The 13,687-nt window shown below is 44.9% G+C and overlaps 7 protein-coding genes across 7 annotated transcripts; 2 read left to right on the top strand and 5 right to left on the bottom strand.

Moving 5' to 3' along the window:
• Positions 1-15: 15 nt before the first annotated feature.
• On the bottom strand, positions 16-1,815 carry KL928_002867 (uncharacterized protein; the record flags this gene model as incomplete). Its single annotated transcript, XM_043203390.1, has 1 exon — positions 16-1,815. The coding sequence occupies one exon, from the start codon at positions 1,813-1,815 to the stop codon at positions 16-18; it is 1,800 nt and encodes a 599-aa protein (XP_043060021.1).
• A 57-nt stretch (positions 1,816-1,872) lies between these two features.
• On the top strand, positions 1,873-3,015 carry KL928_002866 (uncharacterized protein; the record flags this gene model as incomplete). The annotated part of the gene is made up of 1 exon (XM_043203389.1): positions 1,873-3,015. The coding sequence occupies one exon, from the start codon at positions 1,873-1,875 to the stop codon at positions 3,013-3,015; it is 1,143 nt and encodes a 380-aa protein (XP_043060020.1).
• A 190-nt stretch (positions 3,016-3,205) lies between these two features.
• Positions 3,206-5,386, top strand: KL928_002865 (uncharacterized protein; the record flags this gene model as incomplete). The annotated part of the gene is made up of 1 exon (XM_043203388.1): positions 3,206-5,386. The coding sequence occupies one exon, from the start codon at positions 3,206-3,208 to the stop codon at positions 5,384-5,386; it is 2,181 nt and encodes a 726-aa protein (XP_043060019.1).
• Positions 5,387-5,400: 14 nt separating this feature from the next.
• Positions 5,401-10,248, bottom strand: KL928_002864 (uncharacterized protein; the record flags this gene model as incomplete). Its single annotated transcript, XM_043203387.1, has 1 exon — positions 5,401-10,248. The coding sequence occupies one exon, from the start codon at positions 10,246-10,248 to the stop codon at positions 5,401-5,403; it is 4,848 nt and encodes a 1,615-aa protein (XP_043060018.1).
• Positions 10,249-10,350: 102 nt separating this feature from the next.
• On the bottom strand, positions 10,351-11,220 carry KL928_002863 (uncharacterized protein; the record flags this gene model as incomplete). Its single annotated transcript, XM_043203386.1, has 1 exon — positions 10,351-11,220. One exon carries the CDS (start codon positions 11,218-11,220, stop codon positions 10,351-10,353), a length of 870 nt encoding a protein of 289 aa, XP_043060017.1.
• A 29-nt stretch (positions 11,221-11,249) lies between these two features.
• On the bottom strand, positions 11,250-11,975 carry KL928_002862 (uncharacterized protein; the record flags this gene model as incomplete). The annotated part of the gene is made up of 1 exon (XM_043203385.1): positions 11,250-11,975. One exon carries the CDS (start codon positions 11,973-11,975, stop codon positions 11,250-11,252), a length of 726 nt encoding a protein of 241 aa, XP_043060016.1.
• A 172-nt stretch (positions 11,976-12,147) lies between these two features.
• Positions 12,148-13,521, bottom strand: KL928_002861 (uncharacterized protein; the record flags this gene model as incomplete). The annotated part of the gene is made up of 1 exon (XM_043203384.1): positions 12,148-13,521. The coding sequence occupies one exon, from the start codon at positions 13,519-13,521 to the stop codon at positions 12,148-12,150; it is 1,374 nt and encodes a 457-aa protein (XP_043060015.1).
• Positions 13,522-13,687: the final 166 nt, after the last annotated feature.

The raw sequence follows: 13,687 nt of genomic DNA, 5'->3' as shown, positions 1-13,687 counted from the left end.
AATCATTCAGATGTGCTAATTGATCCGCCCCAATCGAGCAGCTTTGAATCGACTTGTCTTGACTGGCTCAATAGGCTCATATTCCTTCTCCTTCTCGCTCTCTTGGAATCCTCCGTTATACCGATGTATCATTTTCGTTCGCAGTCTTGTGTAATCCATGGCAACGTCGGCTTCCAAAACCTCATCAGCCAATTCGATTTCAGGATCCTCCTCAGCGTCGTCAACCTCATTCTCCACAATCTTGTCCACTAAGACCATGTCATCATCTTCTTCCTCCTCAGGCTCCTCCTCCTCTTCTTCTGGCATATCAACTGGTTTGGACTCCACTATCTTATTATGAGACTCAAAATCATCGAGCTTCTCAATAACTTCGCCATGTGTCTCAATGTCATCGTCGTACATTCCCAGAGTATAAGCCCTCGCCATTGTATCGAGGTCGTCCTGCATAGCCCGGTAATCTAGAGAGGCTGGAACGGCAGATATCTTTGAACTTTCATTATGCGACTGCTCCTCAATGTCTCTTTCAACCACGTCCTGCACTACTTCCTTTGAATCTTCGTCTGGCACACTCTCATGACTAACGCCTCGCTGTTGGCGTTGGAGCTTGAAACGAGAAACTCTTGTGTTTTCGGTCTTCTTCAGCTCTTCAGAAACGTTTTCCACTTCCTTGACTTGCACCGACTCTGCAAACTTGACGCTCTTTTTCTTCGCTCCTGCTTTCTTGGGTTCAGGAAGATTCTGCTGACCATTCTCCTCCTGTTTCTTCTGTCTGACTTCTGCGATCTGTTGTAAAAACAAACTTCTTGCGCCGCCTGGAACAACTTTGACGTAGCTCTCGTCGTCGTCATCATCATCATCTTCTTCTTCTCCTTCATCTCCAATATCCCTTGTCAGATCGCTCTCTTCCTCGTCATAATCCTCGTCATCGAAATCTTCAGCAATCATTTCAAGAGTGAGGATATCTTCCGGGTCAATCGCCGGTTTTCCCGGCGCAAAATCAGAAGTAGCCTCTGAAGAATCACTGGAATCTTTTGTTTGCTCTGTATCCTTTGCATTTTTTGCATCCTTTGCATTCTCTGTATCCTTTGTTTTACTACTCACTTTGGTGTCTGTTTTAGGAGCAATATCCATATCGTCTAAAAGTTCAGCCAGTTGTTCTCGATCCTCATCGATTTTCTTCTGCTCTTCTTCAGATAGTTCCTCAATCTTCTGAGTTTGAGCGGAGGCGGCCTTATTCTCCGGCTCGAGTTTGGTGGAGTGTGCAGTGGTATCATACACTACTTTATTTTGCTGTGAAGCTGCCTCTTTGTGTGTCATTGATTCATTGTTGGCTTCCATGATTTCAGGTTTGGTTGACTGAGGAGACTTGACACGTTGGCTCCCATTTGACACTTCTGCATAAGGCTTCACATCACCGGAAATGACATGACCTTCGTCATCCAGCTCCTCGCGAATCTCCATTATAGGCAATTCGTCGGAGTTGGACTCTTTGTGTTCGAACTTATCGATATTCTTCAAGCTCTCGAACAACTCCATCAGCTTTTTCTTGGAAGCCTTCCGCTCTTCGATTTCCTTGTCCAGTCTGTTGATTTCGGATTCCAGGTTACGTATTTTTTCTTTCACCCATTGCTCTTCCTTGATTGCCTTGTCTTTGAATACTGTGCATTTATCTCCCACTTCCTTGTTCTTCTCCTCCGTGAAACGGCGAGTCAAGTTTGCAAACGTGTGTAGGTGGTTTACCTCAAATTCATAAAGCTGCTTAACCCCAACCAAGTTGTACAGAATAGAATCTATAAGGGATATCTCGTTTTCCATTTAAAGTAGAGCTCGCTAGGAAAAAAGTAAAAAAATAAAAAAAAAGATAATTTATTCATGCCTCCGTATGGACAGATCGTGATAGGTCCTCCAGGCGCAGGGAAATCAACATACTGCAATGGTATGAACCAATTTCTAAACTCAATAGGCCGAAACTCATTGATCGTCAACCTGGATCCAGCCAACGATCTATTGCCATACCATTGCACGGTCGATATCAGAGACTTTATCACGCTTGAAGAGATCATGAACGATGAGAATATACGATTGGGTCCTAATGGAGGCCTTGTGTACTGTTTGGAGGTATTTGAGCAAAGCATCCAATATTTCATCGAGAAAATCAAAGATTTGATGTCCCTTAGTTTAGACGGACAGTCCACATACATTATATTCGATTGCCCCGGGCAAACAGAGCTGTTCACCAACAACCCAATTTTTAGAAATATCTTCAGTAAACTGGAGAAAGAGCTTGATTTTAGGTTTTGTGTGGTGTCGTTAGTAGACTCTATCAACCTAGTCACCCCTTCTAACTATATCTCGACCTTGCTCTTGACTTTGAGGTCGATGCTTCAAATGGATATGCCCCAAGTCAATGTCATTTCTAAAATTGATCTCTTGAAATCCTATATTGACGGTGACAAGGCCTCTAAAATGGAGCAGCGAAAAAGAGGAGAAACCAACGAGGAAGATCTGGAAGGTGGCTTGCCCTTCAGGTTGCAATACTATACTGAAGTTCAAGACTTAAACCAGCTTTTGCCATATGTGAGGACAGAGAATAATCAGAGGGGTTATTTCAACGAGAAATATGAGAGACTGACAACTCTGATCGCGGATCTGATTGAAGATTTCGGACTGATCCAGTACACGGTTCTGGCAATTGAGGATAAGATTTCAATGATCAATCTTCTTTCTATAATCGACAAGGCCAACGGCTACTGTTTTGGAACGAACGAGCTTGGAGGCGACTCCATATGGTCCGATGCTGTTCGACAATCATCCCTGGCGTTTATGGAAGATATTGACATCCACGAACGATGGATAGATGAGAAGGAGCAATGGGACGAGCTTGAAGAAGAAAAACGTCATGAATTGGAAGAGTATTTCCAGAACATACAAGGGAAGCAGGATCCTGAAGACGAATGGGAAGCCGCACTACGAGACTGGGAAATGAAACAAGATATAGAAAATAAAGGAGCGTAATGTAATTCTTGATATTTATTTATTTACAAGTACTTAAAAATGTAAATTATTTATGTCACTAAAGGCCCAGCTACAATTGCACCCGACGTCTTTTCTGCTATGGCGGAGACTGCTCGAGGAAAGCCCAACGGACGAAAACTACCAACTAGCATACTATCGCACCCAATTCGACGTGACAAACAACTACAAGATGTGGGGACTCTATTATAAGCACTGCACAGCTAAGGTCCACGAGGCTGGAGAACTTGACCAGCTCTGGCTTCAACAACTGCAAATACCAAGCTTGGACTATGATAGCCTTTTGAATGACTACTCCAAGTTTGTGTCAGATCACTTTGGAGAACAATACACAGACAAAATGAAAAACATACTTCAAATAAAGAAAAAAGTGACACAAATACTAGAGAAGATTGAGCCTTGGGAGCTTCAGAGACAGGACAGAAGTCCTGATTACTGGATTGGCTATTTGAAGGCATTGCACGGAAGCAAAGTGCTGGACAGAGTGACCAAAAAGCGTCTAATTCAGTGTACAGTGGAAAGAAGTCTTGGCGTCCAGGTATTTGTACCAGTAATCCAAACTTATCTGTCCTTCAACTTGGAGGTGGATGACTCTGCCTTTTGGGAAAGAGTTGTGCAAATTGAGCCATCCAATGCAGAAGCATGGATCCAATACGTCCGTGATAGTCCCGTGGATCAACTTCAAAGAATACGGTCTCAATTGAATAGTTACTCTGATTTAATTTTAGTACCCGTGTTTTGTGAAATTCTTCGAATGGAGCTTCGTCTGTTCAAACAGAATGCTTCGGTGGCGCAACCATTGCTGATGGAAGATACGTACAATTTTTTTTCAAGAACATTGAAAGCAGGAGACATATTCCACACTGTCCCAAAATTGTGTATTGAAATCCAAGAGGATATTGGAGACGTTGACGGCATCAGAAGGGATTTTTTAACTCCCCTCCTGGAGAATTTTGACAATGAAACGGAAGCGTGGCTTTATGTTGTCGAGTTTGAAAAGAGACACGGCAATTACAGACATGTGACGGACTTCTTCAAGAAAGCAATGGGTATCGCTGAGAAGCTTGACTGGCCGGAGCGTTTAGCATCTGAATGGAAAAGGTTCGAGCTGCTCAAAGGCACAGATGAAAGTCAAGAATACTGCGATGAAGTTTGCAAACGCGCACTGTCACGGATCAAAGGTAGTAAAAGACGACTTTCAGAGCATGAAGTGGAAGAAAAATCACAAGGGCCCCACAGCAAAAGAAGAGCACACGAGGATACTGCTGAAACAAAGCCAAGGAAACAAAAAACCGAGACCAGAGATCGCGAACATCTGACTATACTGGTAGCTAATCTGCCTCCTTCAATTGATGAGAAAGAATTGACTGATAATTTTAGCTCCTGTGGAAAGATCCGTAGCATCTCCCTTTTGCAAGGTAAGGCAACTATCGAATTTACAGACGAGCAAGGACTCTTATCAGCTATGAAGAAAAACGGCACAATAATTGAGGACTCGCCGATCGAGGTGGTCCATTTGCAGAATAACACCCTTTGGGTTGCAAATTATCCTCCCGAGAAAACTGCGGAAGACTTGAGGAATATATTTAGACAATATGGCGAGATATTGTCCGTTAGACTGCCATCGTTGAAAAGCAACGTGCAAAGGCGTTTCTGCTACGTTGAATATTCGTCTGAACAGGATGCCGCGTCCGCTGTAAAAGCATTGGATGGCCATACAATACGGGGAAAAACCGGTGATTTCAAATTGACAGTCAAGGTTTCGAACCCCGACGCCAGGCAAGATCGCAAAGGTGCGCTGGAAGAGGGCAGACAAGTGTATGTTAGCGACTTGGACTTTTATAAGGTCGACGAGGATAGATTGAGCGAGTTATTTTCGAAATTTGGTGATATTGAAATGATACGCATTCCTGTCAAACGTGATGAGAAGACCAATAAGCTCAACAACGGGTTTGCATTCATTTCGTTCAAGTCCAGTTCCGATGCCGTGAATAGTTTAGAACTGGACGGCAATTTGTTGGCTGGACGACCAATGAAGGTCGAACTAGCCACACCCAAGAAAAAGAAAGTGTCTGTTATCGGAACGGGGAAGTTTGATAGAGCTCGGACAATCTCGGTGCTCAATGTTGACGACAAACTGAACACAGAAAATCTCAAGGCTATATTCGAAGAAATAGGGCCTGTCACCCAGATAGAGTTGCAACCCGAAAATAATGCGGCTTTGATTGAATTCGAGACTGTCAGAAGCTCTGGTATGGCAGACTTCAAATTCAACGGTCGCAAGATCGGAGACACTATCGTTCGAATCGGCACATTTCAAGACTTCTTGAAACTGAAGAGAAACAAGACTTAATCTAATCTATGTAATCACTCTAGTAGCATATCTTTCAGCTGCTTGATTTCATCAAGAAGTCGGTCCACGAATTTGTACTTTTCTTCTGAGTCGAGAAGCTTTTGCTCTTCGAGATTGGATGCCACAATTCTCGAAGAAAGGAACTTGGGATGCGAAATAAGATAGTTTAGGCCATTGACAAGGTTGAGGCGTTCCTCTTTGGTATCCAGACCGGGAATGAGCTTAACAGAGTCGGAATTGGAAGCCACGTTCTCGTAGATGTCAAGAAGATTGAGAGCTTTGGCCAAGAAAATGATCTGGGAGGTTTCGTGGACGATTGGAAGACTGATTGGCGTGGAAGACTCCAACCATCCGGAAAGAGTACTCTGAAATTGTTTGGAAAATGATTTGACGAACAAGAATATTTCGGCAGATAATTTCTCACCAAATGTTGTGATTAAGGTCAGAACGGTCGATAAAAGACCATCAACCCAGATTTGGTGCAGCCTGGCTGTGGCAGGAATAACAGGAGAGACACCGCCTTTTTGAATAAGTACCGATATCTGAGAGTCAACCAGAACCATAAATAGTCCATTTGCCAGCAACTTCTCCGCCACAGGTTTCAATTGCACAAGTTCGTTGATAATCTTGAGGGAGATTTCCGAAAACACTGCTTCCTTGTTGATCTTGATCAGATGGGAGCAAGAGTAAAGATTCGCGGTGGATCTGAAGAGACCTGAATCTATCACACATTTGGCGATGGAAACTTCCAGGTCACGAGGGAGATGCTTGTTGATCAGCGTGTTCAGCAAACTGATAATCAGTGAAAGGTCATCTGCTTGCTTGCAGACAAGCAAGGAGTTCCCATAGTCAGTTTTCCTAGAAGCCATCACTTCATTTTGAATGGATTTGAATATTGTTTTCACAGATTTAGCGATGATTGTATTGAAGATGTCCACGAACGCGGCACCATATTCCATGAAAAGCATGGTATCCTCTTTGATCATACCAAGGGCTATCAGAAGGGTCCTCAATAACGGACGGTAGTTTTGGTTTTCAAAGCTCACAAGCCCAGCTTGCAAATTGATATCATTAGACACAAGGAGTTGACAGGCAGAGGAAATCAAAGGGAACACTATCTTATCGTCGAATTTGTTTTCCTTGCGTTTGGAGAAAGTCAGACAAATGAAAAATGCCAGGTCGATGCGTTCCTGGTATATAATGGCAAAGTTTGGTGAAAGTATTCCCTCTTGATCGTTGATTTTTAGGAGCGTAGTAGCCAGAGAAATGTACTGCAAATTAGTTTCAGCTCCGTTGTTTTTGCAGAAGCATGTGACCAAGGCACCAAAAGACTTAGCAGCCGTGACACGCGCAGAAAAAAGCTGGAAATTTAAGCTGTAGGCGACAGCTTGGTTTCTCACTACTTCCCACTCTGCACTTTTTCTGAACAGTTTGTCCATCAATTCCATAGAATGCGAGGAATCATCACCGTAAGCCTCTTTAACAAAATAAGGAGATCTTTCAAATTGCGAAAGTTGGAACTTCATTCCGTCTATGGTGAACTCTTTCACTTCTTGTTCTATTGGAGAGAGTGAGCTATCTTTAAGTTCGAACTTACCCTTGAGCTGTGAGATGAACTCCTGGGAGTTCAGAAGTTGATAGATCTTCGATTTGTTGGCGTTGTTTTGCGAAACAAACAGGTACAGGGAAACAATCTCGGCCATTTTCGCTTTTATGTTGACCTGGTAGAAATACTCCCTCAAAGCCTCACCCTCGTTAGTTGACGGTGGTTTTGGAAATGAACTCAGCTCGCTGATGATGCTCATCACAAAGCCCTCATCGTCATCGTCTTCTTTGGCAGTAGTCCATGAGTTAAACGCAAGAGCAAGAGATTCCACCAGTTTCAGCGAGACGTTGCTTGGATAGACAGAGATTTTCGAAATTAATGCCTTCAAAATCTTCAGAAGCGAAAACTGCGACTTCTTCAACTTATCTTCTTTACTGAGGCTCTTCTTCTCATCCAAGATGCAATCCTTGATATTTCGTCCAGTGATGAAAACGATTGACAGTCCTTCTTGATCTCCTTCCATGACTGAGGAGAAAAACCTGAAAAGCGCTGTTTTCATATCATGAGTCTCAAATTCATTTGCCATGTCCACTGCTAGGCATTTGAGCAAAAGTTGAGTATGTTCCTGTCCAAGGTGAGTGAGCAGAGATGGAGGCTCTTTTTCCCAACTTGTGCTAACCAGACTGGACAACAGATTCAGAACACTTGCACGCAGATTCATGGTGCCAGCATACAAATCGACCAGCCTAGGAATTATAGAATAAAGATCCATCTCAAAGGCGGATGCAAGTGTCCCTTGGCAGGCATCTCTGATGGATATAAGAGTTGTAGCAAACTCAAACATGCCGCCAATGAATCTTTGCTGCCAAAGACCAAAAAGTCCAGACGTATCAATGTCAGTAACTGTGTCAGAAAGTGAGCTAAAGGTTTCCAAAATTGGCTTGGAGGTTCTTGAAACTTGAATATCAGGAACCAAAAACATCCTCGTGATTCTCTCGCAAGACTGCGCAAATACACGCGTCACTTTGTTTTTTGGGTCCGTTCCATCGTCAATCCCATATAGAGAAACAAGGATCTTCACGAAAATCAACTGAGCATATGTCCCAATCTGTAGTCTCTGAACGTCATCAGTGAACATCCAGTGAAGGAAGTTCTCATAGACGTGGATGCAGTGCGCCACTAGCCGATCTAAAACCTCAGACTTCAGCTTCCAATTGACCTCATCGGAAATTGCTAGACAATCGTCCAGCATAGAGTTTGTGAGCTTTAGTAGAGATAAGGTAAACGCGTACTTCCACTCAACCATCTCAACTGTTCCCAAAATGGTATTGGCTAAGCCCGCATTAGCCTTCAGCCCAAGAAGCTGCGATTTGTAAAGGTATGACCATATCCTGAATGAGTATCCGCACATAGAAAGCGAGGACAGAAGATTGTATCCAGACTGCAACAAGTGGACATTTCGCAACTGCAGCGCTTGCTCCAGAATACGGAAAATGACTTCAATGACATCACGGTCATCGGAAAACAAACTCATTGCTTTTATGACTTCGTCAAACTTGTCTTTCTCCAGCTCTTGCGAGATCTTGGTCATTAGCTGGAATATTTCGCATGCCAGATCCACTTTCTCAGGGTTAGTATCCAGTTTCTTTGACAGGTTTTTCAGAATTCTACCCAGTAAAGTCCATCCATTGTAATCGTAAAGAAATGCAACAACCATGTCATCCTTGTTCGCTCCCGGGAAGATCTGAGCCTTTGTGCCTTCTTTGAGCAGCAGTGAAAGCTCCCCGGGAGTTTCGTATGGAGGCAGGACATCAACGTCTTGAGTGAGCTTGATTAAGTTTGGATTTTCATCGTCTATGAGGTACTTGTAATAAAATTCCTCTTCTTTGAACACCTCCATATAAGACTTGAGATTAGCGAGCTCTTCATAAGCCAAATTTGAATTTATTCCAACAAGACGGATAAAAGACTTTATTGATAAAGGCAGCTTGGCTCGAGCAATGGCCATCAAGTCTTCTGTTGCTGGGTTGAGAAAAAATCTCTCAACTATTCTGTCTGGGGCATTAGTCATGATTTTTCTGATTGCAAGAGTGATGTTGTCATTAAGCTGGATGTAGGGCACAAAGGCAACAACAAAGGCTGCCAAAATGGCATCATAGAGACTATCGTACGACAATATATCATGACATCTAATCATGGATGCACATACGTCTAGTTCCTCAGCTTTTTTAGCGCACGTTAGGAAAATCTTCTGCAGATTTTCAAGGCCGCCAAACTTATCAATCAACTGGACACTGACGGGATGGCTAGGGTCGTTGGAGATCACCAAATGTTTTCTATGCAAGATTATGCTCCAAGCGTACAAGACGATGGAGTTTGCATGACTTGTTAGTAGACAATCATTAATGGCATACATTATTTCTGGGTCGTTAGTGAATGAGTCCTCGTCTGTTAGCGCTCCAAAATTGAAATCCAGGTCCAGCATCACCAGAGACAGAACAGTGCAAAGACCTTCGAAGGTTGTCACCCTATCGTTATTGTCATCTTCACAGATCCGAGAAAGACCACAGTAATTGGAGTCTTTCATGAGCTTGAACCACTTCATTGCTGTACCTTTGGTGAATCCAGTACCAGTTTTGAATATAAGGTACAAAATCAGATTCAACACATCCAGCACCAGTAGTTCGAGCTCCATTTGCAGGCTTTTCTGGGAAATCTCAATCGGTGTTTTGTTCCACTCCACCAAAGACTCTATGTAGGCCTGGAGCAGATCGTAGCCATTCTGCTTGATTTCGTAACAAAGGTCTTGCATATCGGAAGACAGCGAATGCTCGTTTTTAATTAGATACAAGAGCGTTTTCAGGACTGCTCTAGATTCCTTGATAACATTCGAATAGAAGTGGGTCACATTGTCATGAGTCTCTGTTAACTGAAATAATGACTTATCGGCGCTGTCCATTTCACTCTCATCGGGGATCCTCTCGGTAGTGATTTGAACGATCCGGGCGACTTCATGGATGTCAAAACGTAGTGTTGTTGAGATCTCGGAAACATATTTTTGCTGCTTGGGAGTCAATCTATTTTTAACAATTCGTGACCCAATCTCAAAGTCGTCTGTAGCGGCCTTGGTTGTCTTGCTTTGAAACGGCAGGTTCTTGGCCAAGAGGTGTTTCTTATTTAATGTGAGAAACCTGCTCAAAAATGACGAGGCAGAAGAATCCGAAACACCATTGAGCAGCGTCAGATACGCGTGCCGGAATGTCCAATTTAGATCAACTGCCGGCTCAGGTTTATCAACGCTCGTCTTGACAGCCATCTGAGAAACGTTTCTCTTAAACAAGGTTTTTGTTTACTTGGATTTTTTCACTTCCAGGTGCAAGGAGTACTGAATTAAATATATACAAGTTGAAAAACCCTACTACTTGATGAAGCTCATATCATTGACTTCCGGTGGCACTTGTTCTTCTGTCTGCGAAATCTCAATATCCACACCAAACACGGTGTTGCCCTTGGTATGCGGCAACGTAGCATTCTCTGTTGATGGAAGATTGTCCCCGTGAAGCTCACCCATGACCAGCTTGTACCAGCTTTCGTGGCACTCTTGCACAACTTTAAGGGTAAACTCGGTATCCTTGTAATTGCCGTCAAACAGGAAAGAGTTCGGCTGCTTGCCTGTTGGGATCTTGTACACCTCAAACCATCTCTTCAGGTTCTCCAAAACTCCTGGCATTTTCTCGTAAACGTCTTTGATGTCGTTCAGCTCGGCAGCGAAGGGGTCGTTCGTGTCGATGACAACGACTTTCCAGTCCAATTCGCCGTCGTCAACCAGGGCGAGTGACCCGAGAATCTTGACAGGTTTGACAGTCCCCGTGGGAGACACGTGACGACCAATATCAATGACATCTAGTGGATCGTTGTCTCCGAAGATATCTTGATTGACCAGCGAGGACGACTCCAGCGGAGACTCCCAAGTTTGCGGAAAAGCACCGTAGTTGTGTGGCGCTCCATGGTTCGGATAGATATTGTTAAGGTATCTTAGCTTTCCTTTTTTCGTGTCCTGGACGATTGGATTGGCCTTGATATCCTTGGAGATTTCGTATTTAGCATTGACCCATCTTGGGATCTCTACCACCATATTGGCGATACGCTTTCCTTTGTCCAGGCCCAGTGGGACGTCATGAAAGAACGATCCTATTTTCCCATCGTTCAATCTCAAATACGTCCTAAAATTAGGCGAATTGCGTGTGCCCGATACCACTGAGCTCAGGGTTCTTGATAATTTGAGCATATAAAATAATATTTCTTACATATATATTTTTATGCCGAGGCCCGGTGCGAGGTGTCGTATTCGACATTGTTCCAACCGTCTTTGCAAACAATGTACGGCAACGAGCTGCCAACCAGGCCCTCAAGGTTTCTTTGCGAATGGGCCGTACCAATAGTCGCTCCTAGGAAGTACTGGGAATTGAACAGGGAGTGGGCCGGGTTAAAGGGGAGGTCGAACATTTCGTGGAACTTTTTGATGCAGAAGTCAGCATTAAGCTTTTTCGATCTTCTTTTTGAGAGTTTGGTTGCAACAAACTTCCATTTATGGATCTCTGCCAGTGGAAGAAGATTTCGCAAGACCACTGCGTCCTCCTCTGAGAAGATGGAAAGATCGACCCCTGGATCGGCCGGCGTGTACTCCAACGGGTTTATCTGTGTCTGAAAAATGGAGGTTCTGGATGAGCTTAATCGGCTCGGCGGAGCTTGTGGCCGGTAATTGTAGCCTTTACTGTGAGGAAAATCACTGTAACTGGAGGAGAACCGCGGGGTGCTCCTCTGAAAAAAGTGCTGGTGGGACTGGTAGTAAAAATGCGAGCTAGCCGAAGTGGTGGACGTTGCCGAGCTCAATGGAGGAAGAAGGGTGGATGGACGCGAGGCATTTTCCTGCGGACTTGTGTGAGGTGGGCCGGCAGAATCATAGAGCGAACGTATTCCTCTTGGCGGCTGTCGGATGTCGCGCGTGCATGCGGACGAGTCGTCTTTTGTCGGATCGACCATACAGGAGTCACTAAAATGCTCAACTTTTATACATTTTCAGAAATTTCACGGCCGGCGGCCTTGGGGCGGAACGTCAACAATAATTTCTACCAAATCTTGCAGAAGTAATGCACGGAAAACGTGATACAAAATAAAGATAATAATATGCACTGTAATGTTCTTATTACCGGACTTATGCAGAGCTCCATATAGGAGAGCGTTCTTGCACGCTTGGGCCCGTACTAGCTTGGGCCTCAAGGATGAGCTGATTTTTGATCGTGTGCCACTTTTCGCGGTCGTAAGCTCCGACCACCACGGACGGCACGCTGCTCTCGTTGGAATGGTTACTTAGCTGGCTCTCTGGGGTGTGACTCTCGTTCAAATGCCGCAAAGACACGCCTGCGACCGATTTGACCGGCGAGTTGCAGGGAGTTTTGAAGTTCGACGAAAGCGTCTTTTGGTGCTGGTGTGTGCGGATCGGAGACGTCTGGAGCGATTTGAGGAACTCGAAGTTGAGTTCTGGCTGTGATTGGGAGTGGCCGAGTGGCTTCTTGAATTTGAGACTGCGCAGTCTCTTGAGCGGGCTGCTCGATGTCGAGTGCAACGAAGGCGCTTTGCGGATCGACCTGGACGGCGAGACACGCGAATGTCTGGTGACGGTGGAAGACCTGGACCGTGACCAAGTGCCCTGCGAATGGTACTCTGTCAGCACCGAGGACGGGTCGCTGAACGATCTGGTGAGATCTGGCCGCTTGAAAAAATTATTTCCCCAGAGCTGCTGTTCCTCGTGCCACTGTCGAGAATGCTGGTTCCAGGCCTCAAGCGAGATGTGGTTGAGACCCGGGTCTGCCGGGCTGCCCCAGTGCGGTTTTGGTATTTCTGTGATGTTCTCGAGCTCTGCAGAGGAACATGACACTGGTGCCAGAGTTTCTTCGAGCTGTGGTAGCATTCGTGGCACCTGCGACTCCAGATGCTGCTGTGCGTGGATGTCTGCCTTGTAGGTGAAGTGGAACGACTCCGAGGAGACGTTGTGGCTGGTGGGACTATCTGAAATTTCTGAGTCCTGCTTAGAATGTTGATCATGTAATTCCTGTGGTTGCAACGGGTCAATAGACTTCTGGCAGTGGAAGTCAATGGTTTTCTCTGCCATCTCGTCCACAAGAGTCTGCGCAGAGTGCTTGTTTCTGATGTTCGCTTCTGGGTCGGGAAGTTTGGCTAACTGACGGCCTGCTGTCAGCTTGAGGAGACAGGACAGAATGTATGTAGTGAGCATGGCAAGCTCTATGTATTTGCATTTGGACGGAGCGTCGAGCACGGTTTCCAACCAGTATATCACGACGGGGATGGACAGAAGATTTATCAGCACACAGGCACCGGTGAGATAATAGTTGCTGCTCCACAGGCAAGCGATTTGAGACAGTCCAGCTGCGTATTCCAGTGCTGTGACCAGGATAAGTGGCACAGATCGAGAGTACGCGAGGACCACCAGAGCAAGGGCCAGAGATGCAGAGGCCCATGAAAGCGCAGCAGAGGCGAGCATGGGGCCAAGTTCTCTCACGCCAGGCATTTTGTAGAGATACTAAAATACTAGCGAGAGATGAAATAGTTTCACCATGTTTGTGTTTTTCCGAAAGCAGTAATACTGGCTTCGACCAAGCTAATAAAATTGCACTATAGCCGAAAGTGGGAGTGCATGCAAAGCAGAGCTAGGGTGGAAAAATTGATTTCTGCGG

This window comes from Ogataea angusta (assembly GCF_019207475.1).
Source record: "Ogataea angusta isolate 61-244 chromosome Unknown 61-244_NODE_5_length_850226_cov_91.758892, whole genome shotgun sequence".
Classification (NCBI taxonomy): domain Eukaryota; kingdom Fungi; phylum Ascomycota; class Pichiomycetes; order Pichiales; family Pichiaceae; genus Ogataea; species Ogataea angusta.
This window is presented reverse-complemented; position numbering and strand designations above follow the sequence as displayed.